General features: G+C 46.7%; 1 protein-coding gene across 3 annotated transcripts in view; it reads left to right on the top strand.

Moving 5' to 3' along the window:
- The window catches only part of PELP1 (proline, glutamate and leucine rich protein 1), a 43372-nt gene extending 18620 nt beyond the window's left edge, over positions 1–24752 (top strand). The window contains exons 1-17 of one of the 3 annotated variants that reach the window (XM_058559923.1): positions 2228–2575; positions 9992–10056; positions 10450–10555; positions 14163–14312; positions 14674–14745; positions 19276–19335; positions 19649–19799; positions 19971–20100; positions 20252–20339; positions 20804–20892; positions 20973–21089; positions 21220–21367; positions 21510–21669; positions 22400–22455; positions 22619–22825; positions 22963–24450; positions 24605–24752. In XM_058559923.1, coding sequence (XP_058415906.1) covers positions 2327–2575; positions 9992–10056; positions 10450–10555; positions 14163–14312; positions 14674–14745; positions 19276–19335; positions 19649–19799; positions 19971–20100; positions 20252–20339; positions 20804–20892; positions 20973–21089; positions 21220–21367; positions 21510–21669; positions 22400–22455; positions 22619–22825; positions 22963–24450; positions 24605–24697 — 3429 coding nt within the window. In that variant the 5' untranslated portion in view covers positions 2228–2326 and the 3' untranslated portion in view covers positions 24698–24752. Of the gene's footprint in view, positions 1–2226; positions 2576–9991; positions 10057–10449; positions 10556–14162; positions 14313–14673; positions 14746–19275; positions 19336–19648; positions 19800–19970; positions 20101–20251; positions 20340–20803; positions 20893–20972; positions 21090–21219; positions 21368–21509; positions 21670–22399; positions 22456–22618; positions 22826–22962; positions 24451–24604 lie in introns of those variants that run through there. The other 2 variants (XM_058559924.1, XM_058559925.1) reach the window with 2 other exon arrangements.
- The last annotated feature ends 1333 nt before the right edge of the window (positions 24753–26085 follow it).

Below are 26085 nucleotides of genomic sequence, written 5' to 3'. Positions count from 1 at the left end.
TATAATAATAACAACTAACACTTTATAGTATTTACCATGTGCCAAACATTGTTCTAAGCACTTGACAAACATCAGTTCATTTTGTCCTCACAACCCTATGAGTTAAGGTTCTATGATTATCTGCTCTTTGCAGATGAAGAAGTGGAGGCACAGTTGAGTAACTTGCTGGCTCACATGACTAGCAAGAGGCAAAGCTAGTGTTTGAACCCACCAGTCTAGCTCCAGAGTCTGTGCCCTTAATCACAACACCTTATTTCAAAAAGACTGAGATTAAAAAATAACAAGTAAAATAAAAAGACAAATTGGAAGAAACCTCTTGCAACACATATAACAATCAAGAATAATTTCCCACACATACAAAGAGTTCCTACAAACTCATAAGATAGAGATGAACAACTCAATAGGAAAATGGGTAAAGGGTATGAAAAGTAATTAATAAAAAAGAAATACAAATGTCTATTAAACATATGAAAGTTACTCCATTTCATAATGATCAGGGAAAATGAGTTAAAAGAAGGAGATATTTTTCATGTTTCAGATTGAGAAATTCTAAAAAGATAAATAAGCCTAATATTGGGATGATATATAAGGTATAGAGCACTATTTTACATAGTGCTCCGGTGTAAACCTATGGAACCTTTCTAGAGGGCATTTTGCTAGTTCCTATCAAAATTAAAAATAGGCATCCTCTTTCATCCAATATTCATTTATTCACTCAACAAATATTTATTGAGCACCTTTTATGTGCCAGGCACTGTTCTAGGTAATGAGAATAAAATAGTGAAGAAGATAAGACCCCTCTCATGGAGTTTGTATTTTAGACAGAAATAGTCAATAAATAAGAAAATACATAAATTTTGAATAGTGCTGTAAGTTATAAAAAAAATAAGCAGGATAATGTGATAGAGGGTGATGGGAGTTGCAGTGGAGACTTCTTAAAAAGGAGCCCTCTCTGAAGATGGCAAGATGGTGTCAGTCATATAGAATCAAAGGAAAATTTCTCTAGGCAGAAGCAGCAGCATGTGCAAAGGCTCTGAGGTGGGAATGGGCTTGCTGGAGGACAGAAAGAAGGCTAGTTTGGCTCAAGGATAGGGAAAGAGAGGGAGAGTGATACATGTGGTATGTGTTGAGGTCAGAGAGGTGGGTATGGGTCAGATCATGTAGATTCTAGTAGGCCAAGGTGAAAGATGGGATTTCATTCACATCATATTTGGAAGCCACTGAGGGCTTTAAGCAGGGAGAGACAAGGACTGACTTACATTTGCAAAGACCACTCATTGCTGTGTGGAGAAGGGACTACAGAGGGCCAAGAGGGAATCAAGGAGAGCAATGAAGAGGTGGATGGAAGAGACTATCATAAGAGGCCAGGGGAGGGAGAATGGTGACTTGGACTAGAGTGGCACTGGAGATGGAGAAATAGAGAAAAAATAACCCTATTAGGTTAATGTATTTTGGAGGCAGAATGCCAGAACCTGAAGGAGGATTAGAGGGCAGTGAGAGGAAAAAAGATGCCTCTTGGATTTGCCTTTAATTAGATTCAAATTATTGGATTATCTTGTGCACAAAAGTACGCATAGAGGTACTAGAGTGTTTTTTAGTGAAAAACTGGAGCAGCTGGAAGTATTCAGCAATGGGATTGTTAAATCATGGCGCTCCTATTTCATTGTACCATGCAGCTTTAAAAAAGCAAAGGGCACCCACGATATATATATTGAGTGAAAAAAGCCAAGCGCAGACCCTGCTCTTGTAAAATAAACTATGTATTTATGTGTTTGTGCATAGACTAATATTAGGAAAGTATACACATTACTGGGGGAAGGATTTGGCGGGAGAGTGGATTTCTCTTTTTACCCTATGCCCTCTGTATTGTTTGAATTTGTTTTTGCAAGGCTCATGTATCGTATCATTACTGTAGTTGTAAATGTTAAAAATGTCTACGAGTTCAGAAAAGTTCTGAACTGGTATCTCAGTTCTTTAGATACCAGTAATGTCTAGTGCGAAAGTACCCGGGGACTCCGTGGGCTTAAAAGATAGCTTTCAGACTCGGGCGCCTTTTGTCCTGACCACGTGTTCTTTAAGCGCCACTGGCCCGCCCCAGGCCCGCCCTCGACCGGGCCCACCCGCCAGTCCTTCACACTCCGGGAGCTGAACACCCTCCGCTCCCCTGCACACCGCGCATGCTCCCTGCCAGCCAGAGCCCGGAGTCCAACTTCCGTTTACCCAACGCGCAGGGCCACAGCCCCCACCTCACGCCCACTCCCCACGGGGCGTCTGTCGCGCTGTGTTTGCGTCATCGCGCCACGCCACCACCAGAGCCCCGGTGAAGATGGCGGCAGCCGTTCTTAGTGGGCCCTCTGCGGGCTCCGCGGCTGGGGTTGCCGGCGGGACCGGGGGTCTCTCGGCTGTTGGCTCGGGCCCACGTCTCCGCCTGCTGCTGCTGGAGAGCGTGTCCGGGTTGCTGCAGCCACGACCGGGGTCCACCGTTGCTCCCGTGCATCCTCAAGTCCGCTCGGCCGCTCATTTGCCCGGGCTCCTGTGCCTGTTGCGGCTGCATGGGACGGTGGGCGGGGCCCAGGTGAGTCTGTGGCCCGCGTGCCTGAGGCCCTGTTGGAAGGTTGGCGCCGCACCTGTGCGCCGGGGTCACGGTAGGGAGGTGGAGTGAAGGAGAGCTGGGGCCAGAAACCGCTTCTAGGTATCATGCTGGACGAGATTAGCGCATTTCTCCTTTATCAGCCACGAGTGCAAACTCAGGGAAGAGGAAGGGCCTCATTTCTCTATTGCTAGGCTGTTGGTAGTCACACATGAATGCGTTCGATTCCACGCCCCGTCACTCACTAGACGTATGATCCTTAGCTTCTTTTTCCTTCGGCAGTATCTGTTTTTTGGAGTTGTTTCGACTGAGTTAATGGACGTATTCAACAAGTATTTACCGAGTTCTCGCTGAGGGCCAAGTACTGGGTGCTCCAGTTACAGATGCGATGGCGGTGAACAAAATGTTATGAAACACTATGAGCATTGTATAATAGGGAGCTCTAACCTAATCTGGAGAATCGCAAGGGTTTTCCTGAGGTACTGGAGTTGAAGCCGAGAACCCCAAGGATGAGTAGGGGTTGGATAGGGAAAGAAAATGGGAGGGGCGGTTCAGTCAGTGGAAAACTCATGTAGGAAGGCCCTGTGGTAGGAAGGAACTGAAAAGAAGGGCATTGTGCCTGGGGCTCAGAGGTGGGGGGGAAGAGAGTGGGCGTGATGAGGCTGGTGAAGTGGTTAGGCAGTGGACAGACGGTACAGAGCTTTGGAGACTGGCTTAGAAGGGTCCTTTGGATTATACTAAGAGTAGAATCTAACATCCACTCAGCTCTGCAAGCTAGAAACTCCGTTGTCAAGACACTTTGTTCTTGCTCACACACCTCCGTATGCAGTCTATCAAGTGCTGTTGATTTTTTCCTCTGAGTAGCTTTCAGATCTGTCCACTCCTTTCCATATCTTTCCCATTGCCCCCATCCTAGCTTCAACCCCCATCATCTTGCCCAGGTGAAGGCACTGATTCTAAGAAGACATAACATGTCTCCCCCCTCCATCCTCTCCCCTAACCCTCTTCAAAATTCTACCCATCCTCCGAGACTTATGTACGTGAGGTGTTCCCTGTCTCAGCCTTTATTACTGGGACCCTCCCAGCTCTATACTTCCTTCCAGGAAGAGGATTGTTACAACCTGCTGGGTGGTTCAGTCATCTTAGCCCCAAATTTATCAGGGACAACTTCATTTATCATTTATGTTAACATTACTCCTCATTGTTGAGGGTGGCAAAACTGTGCGTCTGCTTTCTCAGCCCAGTTTCAGAAGCAGGAGTTGATTATATAGTTTTCTTCTCTCTAAATCTTCCTTCTCTAAATTCATGTGGTTCCTAAATACTTCTGAAATAGTACCTATTTTGCATATAAATGTGATTTTTTTCATCATCTCTTTCAAGTCTTCCCCTCCCTGAAGGTGAGCTACATGACTTTAGTGTCATACTTATTTTCTTTAAGTGTCTAAAGTGTAGTAGGATTTTGAGTAAAGAATCTAAGGGTGATGTGGGAAACTAGACTCCCCCTTTAATATTGCCTGTACCACATTTTTGGGTATATCCTGCCTTGAAAGTTTTTCTACTTGTGTCTCTTGTATTGGGTCCTCAGTACATGGAACTGTGTGGAGTGTTTCCTTCGCTTCCCCATCGATTTTCATTCAACAAACATTTATTGAGTATTTGTTATGTGTTAGGTGCTATTCCTTATGTCCAGGTAGGTAAATAAGACGTAGTCTTTTCCCTCGGAGAATGTCTAGTCTAGTTGAGAGGAGTAATGAAAGTAAGTAATAGGCTTGGAGCTTGAGAGAAAAAGAGATTCATTGATTGGTCCATCCATCTAGGCATAATCACCGACTTTGCTTTCGCATAGATGCTGTAAACTCAGCAGTTCCAAATGGAGCTACCTTAGCACAGTTCACAATTTCTGGCTTGGATTATAGCAACAATGTCCTGACTGGTCTCCTTGCCCTCAGTCTTGCTCTTTTTAACTCATTTCCCACACAGCAGCTGGAATGAGCTTTCTAGAGTAAAATTCTGATCCTGTTTGCCGCCTTTTAAAATACTTCAGTACCTGGGTTTTCTTGCCTCTGGTTCTTTGTACTTACTGTTCTCTGCTTGGAATTACTCCCTGTGCTGCTTTCCTGCTCCCTCCAAAAATCTTTTCAGTTCTCTGCTTATTTGCCACTGCCAGGGGGAAACTTTCCCTAAACAGCTATGATTAGCTGCTCTTTATTACACCATATTGAAATAATCCGTTTTTTCATTTTACATATACATACAAGCTCCTTCCCCCACACCTACACAACTAGGCTTTGATTTGTTTTGTTTTTGTGTGTAATTAAAAAAAAAAACACTTATGGAACATATCAGATTACACAAAAGTAGAGAAAATAGTATTTTGAACCTCTCCACCATATGCTGTCCCCATCACTGAAATTTAGCAGTGAACATTACCACTTTTGTTTCATTCCTACCCTCCAAACCCTGCCCGCCCCCCCGCCACCCCTGAGCATTTGAAAGCAAATCCCTGATCCCTTTCCCCTATAACTTAACTGCATGTGCTTTGAGGAGCAGAGTGTCTTGTTCTGCCTTGTATCCCCAAGGCTTTGTACTGTTCCGTTCCCCAGCCAGTAGCCAGTGAGCTTTTAAAAAATATCAATAAGATTACAGCATTCTGCTTAAAAACCTATAGTAACTTGTCATTGCACAAGGCCCTACATAGTGTGACCTCTGCTTACCTCTTGACCTCATCTCATAAGACTCCCTGCCTCTGTTAATTGTACTCCAGCCACCTAAGCTAATATCTTTTTTAGAGCATGCTGAGGCCCTTGTTCATCAGTTCCTTCACTCTTTGCTGGGATCTCATGGGACGGTGAGCTTCTTATTTAGATCTCAACTTACATGCCACCATTTCAGAGGAGTCTTTCCTGACCACCCCATCTTAAAATAAAGTAGTCCTTCCCGTTCCAGTCGTTCTCTGTCACGTTATTCTGTTCTGCTGCTTTCCTGCCATTTATCATTATTTGAAAGAAGATAACTTATTATCTGTCTTGTTCTCTCTTCCCTTCTTACCCAGTTTAAATTCTATTATAATCACTTCCTTGCCCCTCTCCCTTCATTGTACTTGCCTGGCAATATCCTGTCTGTGTTAAATTCAACTCTGTTTATTCTCTGCCTGCACCTGCACAGCTCAGTATATCTGGAGAAAAACATGTATCCTTGCTGACTGGTCTCACTTGAACTTCATGGCCATCATCATCTCAAGTGGACCCTTAGTGTTGCCTAGCTGTCCTGTTATATTTCTACTTTCCTAGACAATCTCTGATTGCTTCTCTCCATCCTTACTCTTAGCTGATGACCTTGCTTCCCATTTCACTGAGAAAGGAGAAACAGTTGGATGGGAATTCCTATAGGCTCCCACCACCATATCTGTCAGCTTACCTGTGTCTGTGCCCATATGCTCTGCCTCGCCTCTCACCACTAGGGGTGAGCTAGTCATGCTCCTGTCTAAGGCCAGCCCTCTGCTTGTGCACTAGATCTATCCTGTCTCGCACAGGTGTATTGCTTCAGCAGTTCTTCCCCACTTCTCCATCATCACAATTTTCTTCTCTGGTGGGTTATTTTCATCAGCATACAGCTCAAAGCTGCTTTAAAAAGAATCCCCCTCCAGCTCCTGCCCCATTTCTCTACTTCTGTTTATGGCAAAACTCCTCAAAATAATTGTTTGCACTTCTGTCTCTGATTCTTCTTTTCTTCTTCTTCATCTTTTTTTTTAAAACATTAGTTTAAAATAATTAAAAATTTGTAGAAGATTTGAAAGAATATACCCTTCACCCAGATTCTCCAAACATTGATGTTATAAATTATCTGATCTATAGGTCTTATTCAAGTTTTGTCAGTTGTCCTCAGTGTCGTTTTAGCAAAAGAAAAATTTCTAGTCCAGGATTCAGTGCAGGATCACACATTGCATTGAGTTGTTACATCCCTTTAGTCTTTGATCTGAAGTAGTTCCTCAGTCTTTGTCTTATGATCTTGACATTTTTGTTTTTTAATTTTTTAATTAATTTTTGTTGAGGAAGACTGGCTTTGAGCTAACATCTGTGGCAATCTTCCTCTATTTTATGTGGGCCGCCGCCACGGCATGGCTTGATGAGTGGTGTGGGTCCGTACCTGGGATCTGATGCAGTGAACCCCAGGCCCTGAAGTGGAGCATGCAGACTTAACCACTACGCCACCGGGCCAGCCCCGATCTTGACATTTTTGAAGAGTACAGGTTAGGTATCTTATAGAATGTCCTTCAGTTTGGTGTGTCTGCTGTTTCCGGATGGTTAGATTTACGTTGTGCATTTTTGGCAGGAATGCTGTAGAAATGATGTGACATTCTTGGTATATCATATATGAGACACATAATGTCTCTGTTTCATTACTGGTGATGTTAACTTTGATCGCTGGGTTAAGGTGGTTTCTTCGATATAAAGTTAGGATTTTTCCTTTTGTAATTAATAAGTGTCCTGTGAGGAGAGGATATATATGTCTTGTGTCTTGTCAGCCTTTCACTCACTTGTTTTAGCATCCATTCAAGATTCTCCCCTGAATGAATTATTTCTATAATGGTTGTTACATAGAACTCATTCCATTTAGACTTTCAGCCTAACTGCTTCACCGAAATACCCTTTTGCTGGATTGTATGGTAATTCTTGAAGGTCGGCAGTGACCATTAGGATATCAAGTTCAAAGGTCAAATTTAGGTCCTCGTATTACTTGACCTATCTGTAGTGTTTGATACAGTTGATCACTCCTTCCTTCTTGCATAATTTTCCTCACATGGCTTCTGGGATACTACTTTCTCTTGATTTTCCTCTTGCCACACTGGTCACTCCTTTCTAGTTGTCTTTACTGGTTCCCCCTCACTGTTCTGACCTCTAGATGTTTGAGTGCCCAAGAACCTAGTCCTTGTACTGCTCTTTTCCCTCTATTTATACTCGCTTCCTAGGTGAGCTGATCCAGCCTCATGACTGACAACTCTCAAATTCATACTCTAACCAGAATTTCTCCTAACTCCAGACTCATCTACCCAACATCTGCTTGGCATCTCCATTTTGATGTTAAATAGACATCCTAGATTTAACATATCTGAAACTGAACTCTTGATTCTCACCCCCAAAATCTACTCCTCCTGTAGTGTCTCCCTTCTTAGTAAATGGCTAGTTGCTCAAGTGAAAAACCTTGGATTGTCTTGGCCTTTATCTTTCACCCATATCCAATTTGTTATCAAGTTCTGTTGGCTCTAGGTTTGGAATATATCCAGAGTTTGATGCTTCGTATCCCCACAGTTGCCGGCCTCTTTAAGCTGTATCATCTGTCTCCTGTATTGTTATAGTAGTCTCCTACTTCTGTCTGCTTCTGCCTTCTCAGCAAGGCAGCTCAAGTCTTGTTACTGTGTTTTAAAAAATAAATCATAAGTCAGATAATAGCGCTCCTCTGCCCAATTCCCGTCTTGTCCCATGGTTTTTGACTTATTCACTGTAAAAGTCAGCAGTTGCCTCTGTGGCTTTACAAGGTCTGGCTCTGCTGCTGGGACCTTCCTCTTTTATCACTCCTCTCTCCCTTGTGTGCTCTTCTCCAGTGACAATTTGCCTCCTTGCCGTTCATCAGGTATACCAAGTGTGCTGTCGTTTCACGACCTTTGCTTTTTCTCTGCTCTGCCTGAAACATTCTTTTTGTTGTTGTTGTTAACAGTATGCCTTTTTTTAAAACAGCTTTGTTGAGATGTAATTCACATGTAATTCACCCATTTTGAAGTATACAGTTCAGTGTTTTTTGGTATATTTGCAGAGTTGTGCAGCCATCACCATGATCAATTTTAGAACATTTCATCACTCCAGAAGGACCCTGTATCCATTGGTAGTCACTCCCCATTTCCCCCCACCCCCTCTCTGCCCTTCAGCCCTAGGCAACCACTAATCTACTTTTTGGCTCTATAGATTTGCCTGTTTCACCATTTCATATAAATGAATCCTACAAAATGTGGCCTTTTGGGTCTGGCATCTTTCACTTAGCATGTTTTAGGTTCATCCATGTCTCAGAACTTCATTCCTTTTTATGCCTGAGTAATATTCCATTGTATGGCTAATACTATGTTTTGTTTATCCATTCATCTGTCAGTGGACATTTGGGTTGTTTCCACTTTTTGACTATTATGAATAATGCCGCTATGAGTGTTCGTGGACAAGTTTTTGTGAGAATGTATGTTTTCATTTCTCTTGGGTGTATGCCTAGGGTGGAATTGCTGGGTCATATGTTAACTCTATATTCTTATAACCTTTTGAGGACTGCTAGACTGTGTTTCCAAAGTGGTTACACCATTTTATGTTCTTAGCAGCAGTGTATAAGGGTATCAGTATGTGTTGCTGTCACTTTCCTTTAGGTTTCTGCTCAAATGGCCTTTTAGGGAGGGCTTTGGTGCCCACTCCACATAAGATACTATTTACCTTCCCTACTCCAGGCTCTCCTTTCCTTAGTCTACTTTTTTCTTCCCCGTGGCACTTAGCACCATTGAACATACCATTTGTTATTTGGTCATTCGTTTATTTTCTGTCTCCTCTCACTAGAATATAAGCTCCCCAGCACCTAAGACAATGTCTCACGTGAAGTAGATGTTACATAAATATTTACTGAATACATGAATGTACATTTCCCTTCATGAAAGCAGGAACCTTATTTATTTTATTCAGCTCTGTATTCCTTCATCTGACTCAGTGCATAATATTTGTTGAATGAATGAGTGATAAGTACGGTTAGGGCAATACAGGGGCCATGAGTGGAGTCTGGCCATTCAGGGGATGGAGAGGTTACTTGTGGGAGGGCTGAGGGATGTCTTCTTTTGGGGCTTCCAGAATGTGAGAGAACGAGAGGGTTGGAAGGAGTCTTTGGTTGATTACGTCTGTGTTGGTGTTCTTAACAGCTCTGAGGAGGCCAGGAACAGGAGGAGGAGGATTTATTTGGGGGTGAAGGAAGAAGCGTAACAGAGGAGTTCAGTGTCCTTTCAGCAAGCATTTGTGGATGTCTCCTTGGCGCTGGGTGCCGTCTAGGGATATGAGGTGAAGGAGACCTGTCTTGGAAGTCTGGTAGCTTGGATGAGTTGGGCTCTTCTCTGGATAGCACTAATTTGTTGGGTGGGAAGTGGGAGAAGCGATCAGGCAAGATGTAACTTGAGGAAAGCCTGTGGGATAGGCTGCTGTGTGTTTCACTTGCTGAAAATAGGACAAAGGCTGAAGGCCTCTAGAGGAATGGGATTTTGGCCTCAAAGGAGATGTGACTTCAGAAAAGTCTTCGTAGATGGTGGAGCAGGGAAGGGCTTGGAGAAATTCTCCTGTGTCTTTAGAATCCTATTCTTGACTCACTTCCCTGTTTTCTTTCCTCCAGAACCTTTCGGCTGTTGGGGCGTTGGTGGGTCTCAGTAATGCACGTCTTGGTTCTATGAAAACTCGGTAAGTCTTTCACCCTGTTTTTTCTCCAGGGGGATGTTTCCTTAGGAAGTGGGCTATACGTCTGTCCATCCGTTGTCCCACCCCATGGATTCAAGAGATCTCTCCATTCCCAAGAGGGTGGCGAGTTCATTCTTTTCCTGAGCTCACTCACGTTGAGCCCCACCTGTTCCAGCTTCCAGGTTTCCTATGCCTCACCTGGGATTGCTGTTGTTCCCTTCTTTCCTCGCTGCCTGCACCTCACTCCAAGTCCTCCAAGTATTTCCGGAGTTAGAAACCACAGTGATTTCGGATGTGACATCTTGCTCTAGCCCAGTGAGAGTAAAAGAGCGATAAATAGCTTTCTCTGAAGTCTAGCCTCCACCCATTGGTCATCACTCACTTCTTTCTTATAAGGTTTGAGGGCCTGTGTCTGCTGTCCCTCCTGGTGGGGGAGAGCCCCACAGAGCTGTTCCAGCAACACTGTGTCTCTTGGCTTCGGAGCATTCAGCAGGTCTTGCAGGTAAGGATTCAGCCGCCCTCCCTCCACCCCCTCCCCCAACCATCCCTTTATTCTCCATTCTGGATGTGGTATGTTCTTTGCAGCTTGGACATTTAGTTCTGAGGACAGAATAATTAGAAGTGGTTTCCTGATAGCAGGAAGGATAAGCTTCGGATAGAAATATTCTTTTAAACTTTTTGATATTTTTATCTACTGGGTTATTTTAATTCATCTGACCTTTCACACACTGTAAGCTCTGACTGTTTCACTTCCTCATTAGCTCTTCTAATGAGTGACATCTCTCAAGTTCTTTTCCAGGTGTCTGATTGTTTTTTTTGCCTACTCTTTTCTTCCTCTTCTAACATTTTAACTTTTTTCTACTTTTACATCCTTTGATGACATCTCCACTTAGTTCTTCATAGGTATATCCTGAGCGCAGACTGGGTGCTAAGCTCTGGGGAGACAGTGATAAGATGTACTTGGACCCTGCTTTCATTGTGCTTAGGGTCTAGCACAGAGGTTGGGACACTTTCTATGAAGTAAATGTTTACAGATTGTGTTTTAGGCTTTGTGAATCACATGGTTTCTGTTGCACATTATTTCTTTGTTTGTTTTCCAACCCTTTAAAAACCATTATCTTATGAGCCATGCAAAAACAGGCACCCACAGACCATAGTTTACTGATCCCTGTTCTGGTGAAAGAGGCTTTAATTGAATAATTACACAATGACTCTGAAATGTGTAGGTGCTATAGAGGTAGGTGCTAAAGAGGTAAAGATTATAGTTCTGAGAACATTTAAGAGCAAGAGAATCTGACCCAGACTGGGGTGGTGTGGGTGATGGTGATCAGGGTCAGTGGTTCAGGGAGGGCTTTTATGAACTGATCAGTAAGAGTAAATTGGGCTAAGGAGGTTTTCTGTGTTCTAAGTGTGCAAAAGCCCTGAGAGAAGAGGAGTTTGGCTCATTTGAAAAATTATAAGCAAGCTGGTGTGGCTGGAGTTGATGAACTGTGACCAGATGGGGATAGGTAGATGGGGACCAAGCCGTGTGTGGCGTTGTAGGCATGTTAAGGAGTTTGGTTTTTATTCTTGGGACAGTGGGAATTTCATGGATGGTTTCGAGTAGGGATGAGGAGGTGGTGGTGACATGATCACATTTTCATTTGGAAGTATCGCCAGCTGCTGTGTGGTGAAGAGTTAGAAAGGAGCCAGAATGGAAGCAGAATGACTATGTAGAAGACTATTAAAGTACCCTCGGAGAACATTCCTGATAACTTGGACTAGGGTGGTGCAAGTAGAAATGATGATAAGTAGATGAGTTCAAGAGAGAGTTAGAGGCAAAGTGGACATGTCCTAATGATGGAATAGGATCATGGGTAGGATGTATCCAGGAAGACTCCTGGATTTCAGAACATTGGAAGGCAGCCAGGGTCAGAGGGGAGGGGTCAAATACTGTGAATGTGGCCTTGGGCTTTGAGTAGAAGCCCTCTGAGTAAGCATGCCCTGATCTAGTGTGAGTGGAAGTGGCCAGATGTCTCAGAGTATAACCTTGAGTTCAGTGGGTGGGGGCTTCAGTCAATATGTTTTACAGTGAGAGAGTCTTCAACATTTAGATGGCAGTTGAGGATGAGGATGAGGATATCAAGTTGAGTACTTGTACAGACTGGATTTTAAGGCACTCCACATTTAGTGGTCAGGTAGAGGAGGATGAGCTTACAAACTGAGACAGAGCAGTAGAAAGGAGGTAACCAGGATTGTGGGTTGGATGGAATCTGAGGGAAGAGTACTTCAGGGAAGAGGGAGGACTCATTTCTGTTTATGCCCCTCCAAGGTGGAACAAGATGAAGACTGAAAATTATTTATCAGATTTAGGAACTCCAGGGTTATAGGACTGTAGTGAAAGTTTTTGGTGGAGCAGTGAACACTGAGGCCAGATTGGCCTGGGATGAGAAGTGAGTGGGAGAAGGAATGGAAATAAGGAAGATAGGCAATCCTTTCAAGACTTTAGGCTCTAATGGTTAGGGAGAGAAATTGGGCAGTAACTGAGACTGGGTTTAAGAGAAGGATTTTTAGGATGGGAGAGACTTTAGCATGTATAAATGTCAGTGGGAAGAATCCATTGGAGAGGGACTGGTTGGAAATACAGGAGAGAGGGGGCTGGTTAATAGTGTAAGGTTCTGAGAAGAAGGGAGAGGATGGTATCTAAAGCACAGTGGAGGGGTTGTCCTTGGATGGGCCCTCCTCTAGTACCTCCTCTGGTGTGACAGGTGGGAGCGAGAGGGTGGATGAGGATGAACATGGACTTTCAGGTTGGGTAGTGGGAATTTTTGGGCTTCAGTTTTCTCTGTGAAGTTGCAGGTTAGGTTACACAGAAGTGACGGTGGGAGAAGGTTTGCGTAGTAGAGAGAGTTAACCAGAGGGACATACAATAGGATTACTGGACAGTGTTGAGGGCCTCTTTGTAGTTGAGAAGCCCACCTATTCATACTTTCTTTTTGTTGGGTGACAGAGATTGGCCCTGAGTTAACATCCGTTGCCAATCTTCCTCTTTTTGCTTAAGGAAGATTGTCCCTGAGCTAACATCTGTGCCCATCTTCCTCTACTTTTTGTATATGGGACGCCGCCACAGCATGGCTTGATGAGGTCTGTGCCCAGGATCTGAACCTGTGAACCCTGGGCCGCTGAAGTGGAGCGCGTGAACTTAACCACTATGCCACCAGGCCAGCCCCTTGTACTCTCTTTCTTTTCTTTTTTTTTTTTTTTTGAGGAATGTCAGCCCTGTGCTAACATCCATGCCAATCCTCCTCTTTTTGCCGAGGAATACCAGCCCTGAGCCAACATCTATTGCTGGTCCTCCTCCTTTTTTTTTTCCCCAAAGCCCCAGTAGATAGTTGTATGTTATAGTTGCACATCCTCTAGTTGCTGTATGTGGGACACCGCCTCAGCATGGCCCTACAAGCAGTGCGTCAGTGCGTGCCTGGGATCCAAACCCGGGCCGCCAGTATCGGAGCGTGCGCACTTAACCGTTAAGCCACGGGGCCGGCCCGCCTCTCATACTTTCTTAATAAGCATTCTTATTTGTTTTGTTGACACATGGCCTCTGGTCTAGCAGGAGATACATGCTGAGTGCTTTTTCCTTAGATACATGTTAATTTTCTAGGGAAGTCCTTCTAAATCCACATCATTTTCTATCCATGAGTTCCAGGGTAGCTCTGAGCCAGCCACAAGCAAGCTTGGAGAGGTGGGATGTTTTTGTTGTGGCTGAGACTTTTTTTTCAGTCTGAGAAGTGCTCTTCTCCATTCCTAGCAGGGAAATATAGTGTGGGAGAGTCCAAAAACTCTTGAGATCTTTAAGACGTGGCTTTGTTACATTTTTTTTCCCAAATGAATTCCTAGGACCCCCAGATACCCATAATACTAAATGTAAACACATGTCCTTTCTGTAGAGAAATATATTACTTTTGGATCCTTCATATTTCTAATGCACTCTATTCCTAGTGGATTTGATGATAATATTGACATTAACTGTGGTATTTCTCAAAAACCCCATGTTGTCATACCTCTCATTCCTCCTCCTCTTGGTGACCATGAAGGTGAGGTTGGGAGCATGGGGTGTTATTGCTCTTTAGTCCCAGGACCCGCCTCCCACAATGGAGTTGGCCGTGGCTGTCCTGAGGGACCTGCTCCGATATGCAGCCCAGCTTCCTACACTCTTCCGGGACATCTCCATGAACCACCTCCCTGGCCTTCTCACCTCTCTGCTGGGCCTCAGACCAGAGGTGAGATACCTCCCCAGTCCCCCTACCCCTTGGTCCCTTGCAGTGCCTGCCCTCACTCACGTCATTTGGATTAAAGAATGTGATGGGAAGTGACTGGCGAATAGGATTGAAGAAGTGAGAAGAGGGAAGGGCCAAGAAAAAGTTTGGATTAAAGAATGTGAAAGTTTGGATTAAAGAATGTGAAAGTTTGGATTAAAGAATGTGATGGGAAGTGACTGGCGTATAGGATTGAAGAAGTGAGAAGAGGGAAGGGCCAAGAAAAAGCGTATGGAGAAGGGACCTTGAGGGGTGGCGAGGTGGAGATGGAATCTGTGGGGGCGTTGGGCTCTCGGCCTTTCCTTACTTTCTGTTTTTCCCACAGTGTGAGCTCTCAGCACTGGAGGGAATGAAGGCTTGTATGACCTATTTTCCTCGGGCTTGTGGGTCTCTCAAAGTAAGTATTCATGGAAACTCCTCTTCCCACCAACATAAACCTTGATAGCTGTCTTACTTCAGATTCCATTACTGGGATTTCTAAGCACCTGTCTTTTGATTGTTCTGTCACCTATCTCCACAGCTAGAATTCTACCACCTTGTAGCAGTTTAAATGCGTTCTCATTTAATCCTCACAGATAGAGAAATTGAAATTAAGTAACTTGCCTAAGATAAGTAGAGATTGGAACCTGTCTGATGCTAAAGCCCAAGCTCTTAACCCTGGACTCCTTCTTTCTGCCCTGGCTTCTTTGTACCTAGAATACCCTGCCCATTTTTCTACCATCCTATTTTACTTTGTTTCTAAAGCTCTTGTAATTTCCTCCAGGAAGCCTTCCTGACTTCTCACTTCCCTATATCAGCTTTCCCAAAGCTTCTGTCTCCTTGTATTCCTGACTTATCTCCCTCTGTCACTTGCGCACCCTTTCCCCCAAGCTGTCATGACCCATACAAAGTGGCCATACACCAAAGCCTTGTTAGGTCACACAGGCAGGGTGTATGAGGGTCAGGTGAGAGAGGAGGTCAGTGAAAGAATCAATTTTATTTTCAAGGAAATACAATAACAAATATGAATGGTTAACAAATTCTGCCAAAGCAGTAACAGTTAAAGGGCCGTTTTAATCGGCACATTTGTTGTTTGCAGTATAATTGGATGCCAACCAGTACCTGAGAACAAACAGGTGTTCTCCTGTGGATTAGATGTTCTCCCTTGTGGTGTTATACTCATCACTGCTTGACAAACTGTTGGGCATCCTCTTAGATGGAAGCACAAATCTATAGAGAACTGAAATTAGTGGCAAATTAATAATTTTTTTGTGTAACTGGTGTGGTTAACTATATTGGTCATCAGTATTATCAGTTAAGGGGGAGTTTGCCATTCAAATGATCTTGAAAGTAAGATCCCATGGTTCTATGACCAAATAAAGAAAGTAAAAGAAAGGGAAAGGCAACTGGTATTTAGTGGGTACCCACTATGTGCCAGGCACTGCACTGAGTGTCTAGATGTGTCATGTCATCTTATCATTACAGTAATTCTCTGGAGTTGGTGTCACTGAATTAGATGGAGGAGGAAACGGGTACAGAGGGGTTTAACTAACCTAACCTAAGCTTATGTATCTGGTAGCTGTAAAACCAGGGTGTGAGCCAGATCTGTTTGCCCGTCAAGCCGTGTTTTTCCCACTAAACCAGACTCCCTAGAAACTTTCAAGAACATAGACAGGATTGGCAGATAGGCTCTGATCCGTTGTCAGTGACTTGAGAAGGACTGTGAGCCAGACTCGGAGCTCTGTGGCTATGTATGCTGTGATCTAGGGGTGGTGTTCACTGAGGCTTTAGTAACTGGTTACTCACAGTATTTGAAAAGTCCTGGAGCAGGTGGTTCTCAGTGAACATGGGGTCATGTCCTTGTAGATTATTTGTTTTCGTATTACTGCCACTAATGACAGGTAATAGAATCTTTGGGTAGGCAGGACAGGGCTTTCTCAAGAAGGCATTTGGAGTAACTTGTGAATTTCAGTAAAGTTCTTTTACTGGAGTTTTACTAAGTTTAGTAAAAACTGTGTTTCTTATAAAATGCACTGTAAATTAACTTCTGAAATTATGCAGGCTAGGTCTTTGTCCCTGACCTCCCATTGGTGAAAACCTCCCATTGTGAGGTTTTACTGCAAACGTCTGTTTGATTCAGCTCTGTGTGGGGTTATCTTATATCTACCTGCATCTTCCCACAGAAGTGGAGGGAGAGTTGAGTGTTAACCTGCAGGGTCAGGTTGTGAATAGTCAGGGAGACTAGAATGCCAAGTGTTTTCTCTGCTAGTACGTCTTTTTTTTGTGTGTGAGGAAGATCAGCCCTGAGCTAACATCCATGCCAATCCTCCTCTTTTTACTGAGGAAGACTGGCCCTGGGCTAACGTCTGTGCCCATCTTCCTCCACTTTATATGGGATGCCGCCATAGCATGGCCTGACAACCATGCGTTCGTGTGCGCCCAGGATCCGAACCTGGACCGCCAGCAGCAGAGTGCGTACACTTAACCGCTATGCTGCGGGGCTGGCCCCTGCTAGTGCCTCTTAATTTTCATTGTGAGTGGGCAGGAGAATTCGTCTATAATTTACAAGCTTTTGTCAGATGTGTAGTTTTTGAAGTTATGGCTGGCATTTTGAGTACTCTTTCCAAACCAAACAACAAAACTTTCATATGTTGTTACAGGGTATGTGTGCCTTTATTTCTCTAAGAATAAAGTGTCATCTGGAGAACTTCCCTCTGTTGAGGATTTTGGCTTTGTGCATTGCCAACATGTCAGATAAGAAATTGCCAGGGGCAATTTGTACTTGGAAAATCTTGGAGACCAGTACTTAGGAAACTGATAATTGCCATTTTGGAGTGTTTGTCTGTTCTCTATCCCATCTCCCAGAAGCTCCCAGGGCAGTTGTAGTCTCCAAGCTCAAGATTACTCCTCCCAAATGATGTCAAGCATACTGAGTCTATAAGGTCAATCCGGTAGAGGCTTTACCTCCTCCTCCTCACCAAATTGATTAGTAGTTCCTTGGAATAAGTGGGAAGACTAACCCCACTCTTGAGAGTTACCCAGGACGTATGTATGTGTGTGTATTTGTGTGTATGTACGTGTGCATGCGTGTGCTTGCGTTTCAAGTGAAATGTTCCAAGCACGCCATTGCTTTGGTTTGCTTTGTGGGTCACCTGGGGTAGACCTGTGGTCAGAGCCTTGTCCTTGTGCTCTGTTTTACTACAGTCACATAAGCAGACTTCTGTTGGCCTCAGGCCAGTTTTTTGAGCTAGAGTCTCAAGGAAAGTTTGAGCAGTAAGTTCGCCAAAAGGGCTGAGTGCCATAGGTGGGCTTTGGCAACTCTCTAAGAAATATCATCCTTGGAGAAGCCGGTGAATCAGGAGACCTGTGGGTGGATACTGTTTTTGGTTTAAAGTGTTCTGAACCTTAGCACATCAGACATGAAAGTGCTTTCCAGATCTCAAGGGAAATGGTCCTTCTACCCTGGGATCACCTAAAACAGTGCTTGTCTCATGTCGGTAAGAAGTGTAATGTGGGAAACTAAATGTGGTTCCTGCCCCAGGGGAGATGGGAGGGAGCCCTTGGAGGCTTGGTTCTGAACCACACACTGATGGGCTCCCGCTCCCGCTCCTACTGTGCTCCTGTAAGTCCCCTGCCGTGCCCCTGGGTCACAGCCAATTTGTTTTCTGGAAGTTTTCCTTTGTGCAAGTGATGCCCCTGCTCCCGATTACATCCGTACTCAACTAGCCTGGTGCTTAAGGCCTCAGTCTGCTTCTCGTGGGCATCTCCTGAGTCTGTAGCTCTCCTCACAGTGTTTCTCCCTCTCTGGTCTCATTGTCTGGATTCTCCCCTTTCTTCTAAGCTCAGCTCCATCCTGTCCTCCCCAGTCCTGCCTACCGGCATCAGTCCCTCTCAGCCATCCTTCTGCCCTTCTCTGGGTACAGTGCCACTATTGGTTCCATACACTGATCTTGTCTTCCTTACTAACTCTTACATCCCACTGAAGGTGGAAATCCTGTTTCATTCCTTTCTACGGCTCCACTTCAGTGTTCTTACCCTTTTTTGTGCCATGGAGCCCTTCTCAGAATGTTTTTAAATTCATAAAGTAAAATACATGGAATTGCAAGGGAAACCGATTCTGTTGAAATGTATATTTAAAAAAATTGTGATAAAGTAGTATATGCTTCTTTATTAACATGTCAAATAAGATCTAGCAGCAGGTCTGATAACTACTGAAATTTCAGATTGGCCATGCATGTGAATGATATTTCAGGATACCTATTATAATTCTAATGTGAAATGAAAATAAGTGATTTCTGTTGGTAACAGTCAGAGGTACTGTAATACCACTGTGGCTTTTTGTCTATAATTGAAAGAAACACTACATTTCACTTGCAGGTTAGTGCAAATGATAAAACTTTTTTTCCAATCCACATTCACGGGCCCCTTTGATTCTACCCTCATATAAATTACGGCCCCAGGTTAAGCCCTCCTGCGCCAGCACCTTCACTTAGCAGGCAGAGCAAATGTGTGCTGACAGGTCACTGCTCTGAGATGTCTGCTCCGCAGCCTTCTCTTCTCTCTTGACTTTGTCCTGCCCTCATACCTCTGGGTTAGTGCCTTAGTGCCCAGCTTGGACCCTCCCTTCTTGTCTAAGCTGGTAGAGAGTTTTTCAGTACTCTGTGTCCTTTTAAATTGACAGGAGGGAGCCTGGTGTCTGTGAGACATGGGCCAGACCCTTTCTCCCCAAACAGGGAGGCTAAAGATGAGAGCTGACACTCAGGATGTCTTTCTACCGTGAGAGCATGTCTGCTCCCAGGCTTGATGCCCCTTAGAGTGCTTTGCTTCCTGTGTTTGCAGGACAGGAAAAGGCCAGGCTTGGATTCTGCTGCTGGGAGAGGGCAGGGTCTACGTTTCTGATCCTTGGAGCTGACTCACCAGCCTCTTCCTCTCTTTCCCACTAACCCAGGGCAAGCTGGCCTCATTTTTCCTGTCTCGGGTGGATGCCTTGAGCCCTCAGCTCCAGCAGGTAAAGGGCAAGGAGGGAGATGGAGAGCCTGGGGGGTCTGAGTTAGAGCTTCTCTTATCTCTTATTCTTAGCTTTTCTCTCTGTTACTGCTTTTGGACTATGTTCCCACTTCCCTCTCTGTTAACATACCCAAGATACACAAGTCGTGACTTCTGCCTCTGTGTTTCCACCTGTGTCCTTCTGCCCTATTGTCCCTTTCCATTTTCCCTCTGAGCTCTTTTTGATCTCCATCTTTCTTGGCATTGGTGGGTTGGGGGACTTGGTGGCCCGGCTGGATTCCTGTCTGACCAGGTTTCTCACCTTTCTTTTGCAGTTAGCCTGTGAGTGTTATTCCAGGCTGCCCTCTCTAGGGGCTGGCTTTTCCCAGGGCCTGAAGCACACCGAAAGCTGGGAGCAGGAGCTCCACAGCCTGTTGGCCTCACTGCACAGCCTACTAGGGGCCCTGTATGAGGGAGCAGAAGCAGGTAGGGTGGTTGGGGATGTGGCAGGAGGGAAGTGGGAGGTTGGCCCAGGGAGGCGGGGCAGTTGATTTCTGGCAGAATGGATTAGAATATAGATGGGTCATCCACCACAGATGAAAAAGGAAGGGAGGGAAGAAAGACCTAGAGTGTGAAGGTGGTTGTGTTTCTGTCCAGCTCCTATGCAGTATGAGGGCCCTGGAGTGGAGGTGCTGCTCTCCCCATCAGAAGACGGTGATGCCCATGCCCTTCTCCGGCTTCGGCAGAGGTTTTCTGGACTGGCCCGCTGCCTGGGGCTCATGCTCAGGTGTGTGAGTGAGTGTCAGGGGAGAAAGGGCCTTAGCAAGAGGGGTTGAGAAGGAGGTGTCATCTTCATCATGAGGAAGGAGATTGAGGTTGGGTGTGGGGTCGTGCTGTGGAACCTGCGCTGAGGGTCTCCCTGCTCTGATTCTCTTTAGCTCTGAGTTTGGGGCTCCCGTGTCCGTGCCTGTGCAGGAAATCCTGGATGTCATCTGCCGGACTCTCAGCATCAGTGCCAAGAATATTGTAAGTGGAGTTTGTCCTCTGTTCACAGCCCTTCCTCAGGACCCAGGACAGCCAGGAAAGCAGGGTGGGATCTGAAGCTCCCAAAATGATGTCATCCCTGAAGTTGTCCCGGACAGCTCCTTTTGTCCAAATGCCATTATTCCCTGTGCTGTTCCTGACACACATGCATGGCAGAGTGGATTTGCTCACATGTTGCAGGAACACTTGTAGCAGATGCTTCCCTAGGGGATGATGAACTTGGGGTCAGCTGAGTCATTGCTGAGAGGTTCAGCCATCCTTCTCATCCTCCTTCTGGTGTCATTTTAGAGGATAGGGGTTTAATCTTGTGGGAGAGCTGGGGTCAGCAGTGGGTTCCTTACCTGTGTGTACACGTGTATTTGGTCACACACATCTACTCTGCCTCCATCTCTCTCTGTGTCTCACTTTCTTCCCCGACTCCTTACTTTTACCTTTTTTTCCTGCAGAGCTTGCTTGGAGATGGTCCCCTGCGGTTGCTGCTGTTGCCCTCTATCCACCTTGAAGCCTTAGACCTGCTCTCTGCACTCATCCTTGCGTGAGTGGGATTGGGCAGGGTGTGGGGAAGGGACTGCGACATGCTGGGGACGGGGGTCACAGTTCTGTCTTTGCCCTCAGGTGTGGAGGCCGGCTCTTGCGCTTTGGGGCCCTCATCAGCCGCCTGCTTCCCCAGGTCCTCAATACCTGGAGCATTGGTAGGGACACCCTCTCTCCAGGCCAGGAGAGGCCTTACAGGTGACCATCACAGAAGGGTTAGGGGATACAGGTGGGCTAGGGGTTGCGGGGGCTGGGAGTACTGAGGGAGGAGAGGCAGGATCTGGCATGTTGACTCCCTTTCACAAGCCGCCCTCTACTCACTCCACAGCACCCTGCGGACCAAAGTGTATGCTGTGTTAGAGCTGTGGGTGCAGGTGTGCGGGGCCTCGGCAGGAATGCTTCAGGGAGGAGCCTCGGGAGAGGCCCTGCTCACCCACCTGCTCAGTGACATCTCCCCTCCAGCTGATGCCCTGAAGGTGAGTGAGGCCCCTGCTCCTGTCGCAGGACTCTCATCCTGTGCCCCTTGTCCAAATGAGCCTCCCGACCAAACGCTGTCTCCTGACTGTCCTGCCTTCCTGTTTGCCTGTGTATGTGATTTATGTTTCCCTCCACCACCAGCTGCGCAGTCCTCGGGGGAGCCCTGATGGAGGTCTGCAGTCCGGGAAGCCCAGCGCCCCCAAGAAGCTAAAGCTGGATGTAGGGGAGGCTATGGCGCCACCCAGCCACCGGAAAGGGGAGAGCAATGCCAACAGCGACGTGTGCGCAGCGGCACTGAGAGGTGGGTGAGGCCTGTGTCCTGCACTCTCGGGGCGCTGGGTTGGCCTGAGGTGTAGCTCAAAACCAGTTGTTAAAGTGTGGGGGTGTCGATAAAATGCAGAACCAGCTAAAAACCTGCAGAGAAGTCGAAAGAAGGAGCAGAAGCCGCCATGCAACCACCAGGGCTGTAGGCAGAATCTTGGATCCTGCTGTTAGATGGGGGGTTCTGGTTGTCTACACTGCTTCTCCAGGGTGTCATTTATCTTTGTTTGCATATCCTCTCTGCATGCCAGGTACTGTTCTAGCAGTACCTGGCAGGGGAAAATCACTGCCCTGTGGAGCTTACATTCTCCCCAGGCAGGCCGCTCACTGGGGCTTCCTGCTTCCAACACAATTGCTAATCTGGAAGCAGAAGTGTAGTTAGATACTGTGTAGTTAGTGGGTGACTTTCCTTTGGGTTCCTGCCACCACACCCCATGTGAAGAGGAGAGCCAGCTGTCCCCAGCAAGATAAATGCACATTTATGTTGTACCTACATCATCTCATTTACATATTGTCAACAGTCCTATATAGTAGAGGTACTTTTATGATCCCCATTTTATAGTTGAAAAAACAAAGTTAGAGAAGTTAAATGCCTTGCCCAAGTTAGGCAGAGGCAGAGCTGGATGCTCACCTTGGGCTGAGTGCTTCAGAAGCCCTTGCTCTTAATCCTGTTGGTTGCCTGCCTCTTAGACACCATTCTCCTTCCCCAGGCCTCAGCCGGACCATCCTCATGTGCGGGCCTCTCATCAAGGAGGAGACTCACAGGGTTAGTGGAGCCTGGTCCCCATGGAGATTGGGGAGGGGCCACTGCTCTGTACATGTGTAGGGGGTGACCCCAGAGGTGGGTCCCTTCAAACCTGGGAGTAGGCCCTTGAGAAGGGTTGAGTAGTCTCGGTGAGGTCTCTAGGTGTGCCCTGTGTCCTTTTCAGAGACTGCATGATCTAGTGCTACCCCTGGTCATGGGTGTCCAGCAGGGTGAGGTCCTAGGCAGCTCCCCATACACCAGCTCCCGCTGCCGCCATGAACTCTACCGCCTGCTGCTGGCTCTGCTGCTGGCACCTTCTCCTCGCTGCCCACCTCCTCTCGCCTGTGCCCTGCAAGCCTTCTCCCTTGGCCAGAGAGAAGACAGCCTTGAGGTAACTGCTGACTGGGACTGAGTCCACCTCTTTGGTCTCTGGATTCTCTTGTTTCTGATGCTGGTGGGCTCTCTCTCTCCGGTGCTGCAAAACCCTGTATTCCTGACGCTCACACTTACTCTTTCTTCCTTCTTCAGGTCTCCTCTTTCTGCTCAGAAGCATTGGTGACCTGTGCTGCTCTGACCCACCCCCGGGTTCCTCCCCTTCAGTCTGTGGGCCCCACTTGTTCCACACCTGCCCCAGTTCCCCCTCCTGAGGCCCCATCTCCGTTCAGGGCTCCACCCTTCCATCCCCCGGGCCCCATGCCCTCAGCAGGCCCCATGCCTTCAGCAGGCCCTATGCCGTCGGCAGGCCCCATCCCGTCCGTGGGCCCATTGCCCTCAGTGGGCTCAATGCCCTCAGCAGGCCCAATGCCCCCAGCACGTCCTGGACCTCCAGCCACAGCCAACCACTTAGGCCTTTCTGTCCCAGGCCTGGTGTCTGTACCCCCCCGGCTCCTTCCTGGCCCTGAGAACCACCGGGCAGGCTCAAATGAGGATCCCGTCCTTGCCCCTAGTGGCACTCCTCCACCTACTATACCCCCAGATGAAACTTTTGGGGGAAGAATGCCCAGACCAGCCTTTGTCCACTATGATAAGGAGGAGGCATCTGATGTGGAGATATCCTTGGAAAGCGACTCTGATGACAGTGTGGTCATTGTGCCTGAAGGGCTGCCATCCCTGCCGCCCCCACCCACCTCAGGCACCACACCCCCCCCTGTAGCCCCAGCCGGGCCACCAACAGCCTCCCCTCCTGTGCCAGCCAAGGAGGAACCTGAAGAGCTTCCTGCAGCCCCGGGGCCTCTCCCTCCTCCTCCACCCCCTCCCGTTCCTGGCCCTGTGACACTCCCACCACCTCAGTTGGTCCCTGAAGGGACTGCTGGTGGGGGAGGACCCCCAGCCCTGGAAGAAGATCTGACAGTTATTAATATCAACAGCAGTGATGAGGAGGAGGAGGAGGAGGAAGAAGAGGAAGAGGAGGAGGAGGAAGAAGAAGAAGAGGAAGAAGATTTTGAGGAAGAAGAAGAGGATGAAGAAGAGTATTTTGAAGAGGAAGAAGAGGAGGAAGAAGAATTTGAGGAGGAATTTGAGGAAGAGGAAGGTGAGTTAGAGGAAGAAGAAGAGGAGGAGGAGGAGGAGGAGGAGGAAGAGTTGGAAGAGGTAGAAGAGTTGGAGTTTGGCTCAGCAGGAGGGGAGGTAGAAGAAGGTGGACCTCCACCCCCAAGCCTGCCTCCAGCTTTGCCCCCTGCTGAGTCCCCCAAGGTGCAGCCTGAGCCAGAGCCGGAACCCGGGCTGCTGTTGGAAGTGGAGGAGCCCGGGGCCGAGGAGGACCATGGGGCCGAGACAGCCCCCACGCTGGCCCCTGAGGTGCTCCCCGCCCAGGGAGAGGTGGCGAGGGAAGAGGGGAGCCCCCCAGCAGGGGCACCTCCTCAGGAGCTTGTTGAAGAGGAGCCTTCTGCTCCCCCAACCCTCCTGGAAGAGGGGACTGAGGGTGGGGATGAGAAGGTACCAACCCCACCAGAGACATCTGCAGCAGAAGAAATGGAGACGGAGACGGAGACAGAGGGGGCAGCTCTCCAGGAGAAGGTGAGTGGGCTAGGCAGGGAGGGTGGTTCTGGAGTGGGGAGGGCTGGGTGGGAAGGAGAAGAGGTTGCAGCTCCTTGTGTTTGTCCCCATTCTGACCCACTCTTCCGTGTATGTGTGTTGACTGTTTCAAATCTTATGTCTTTGTCCCTAAAAGGAGCAGGATGACACAGCTGCCATGCTGGCTGACTTCATCGATTGTCCCCCTGATGATGAGAAGCCACCGCCTCTGACAGAGCCTGATTCCTAGTTTTCTCTTACACCCCACTCCTTGTTTCCAATAAAGTTATGGGCTTGAATGTTGACTGCTGCTTCCGCCTTTTGCCACAACTGTGTGCCCAGCCAGAAGCCCCCATCTGCTGGGCTTTTCAAGGTATCCGTAGTTGTCCCCAAATGTCTCCATAGCTGTCCTGCTGTGTCCATTGTGCAGAGGAGGAACCATTGACTAGCAGGGGGAAGGACTGTCCTGTTGCTCAGCAAGTCAGTGCCAGAATTTTAGAATTTTTGCCCTCTGCTCTCGCTGATGCTGAATATGTGCTGCGTTGCCTGTGTGGGTAAGACTACAAGGAGTAAGAAGATGTAACCCTGCTTTTGAGGTTCTAATCCAGTTGTGGGAATATGTGGGAAGTTGATGGGATCAAGTGTCCTAGTGAGTGAACCTCTGTAAACACACACACGCACGTACACAGACACAGCCGTTCTTGGTCTGAAAGAGTAGGCTGAGTGATTTTGATGGAAGTTTAGAAAAATGTGAAAAGTATAGAGGAGTTTGGTCATTGGATTCTGTGAAATTTGAACCTTGGGTGTCCCAGATTACAGGGACATCCATAGTGTGTATGGAGAATGAGCTCTGTTCTGGGGCTGGTCCTTCCAGTGACAACATCCCAGTATAAACACACACTCCCCAGCCCCCCACCCCGCCGCCCCCACACATCCTTGGCAGGAGTTAGACAAGCTCCTCACCCCAGGCCTTCCTACCTGCTCTTGAGATTTGGACATTTCCCAGCCAGTATTTGGTCCCTTTAAGTAGTTATTCTAGGCCTCGTTGGGATCACGTGTGAGCATGAGCCTAGAGGTGTATATATGAGAGGGTATCGAAGTACATGGACTTCAGGTAGATACCCCATGATTTTTTCTCTCAGACTATTGAAGTATGAACATAAGTAAAGTGCCTTGGAAATGCAGAAAAGGGAGTGATTTTTCCCAAATGTGTTTTCCTGAAGGGCCTCTTTGAGGAGACATTTGAGCTAATTTTTGGAAACTTAGTAGGGATTTAAAAAAATTTTCCTCCTAACTTATTATTTTGAAAAATTTCAAACCTGTAGAAAAGTTGGAAAAATAGTACAGTATATAACGTTTGTGCAGATTCCCCAATTATTATCATTTTGCCATGTTTTTATCTCTCTATAACTGTCTGTCTACATATAGACATACATATTTATATATGTACGTATATCTCTGTCTGTAATCAATACATTTATACCTATCTAACACATTTCTTTTTTTGTGGGATCATGTAAAAGTAAATTGTCGAGATCATGGCCCTTCATCTCTAAATTCTTCAACATTATCTCCTCCTAAGATTAAGGACATTTTCCTACATGATCATAATACCACTATCAAACCTAAGAAAAGTAC

The sequence above is a fragment of the Diceros bicornis genome, chromosome 18, assembly GCF_020826845.1.
Source record: "Diceros bicornis minor isolate mBicDic1 chromosome 18, mDicBic1.mat.cur, whole genome shotgun sequence".
Taxonomy (NCBI): domain Eukaryota; kingdom Metazoa; phylum Chordata; class Mammalia; order Perissodactyla; family Rhinocerotidae; genus Diceros; species Diceros bicornis.
Note: the sequence above shows the minus strand (reverse complement) of the source record. Positions and strands in the feature narration are given on the sequence as shown.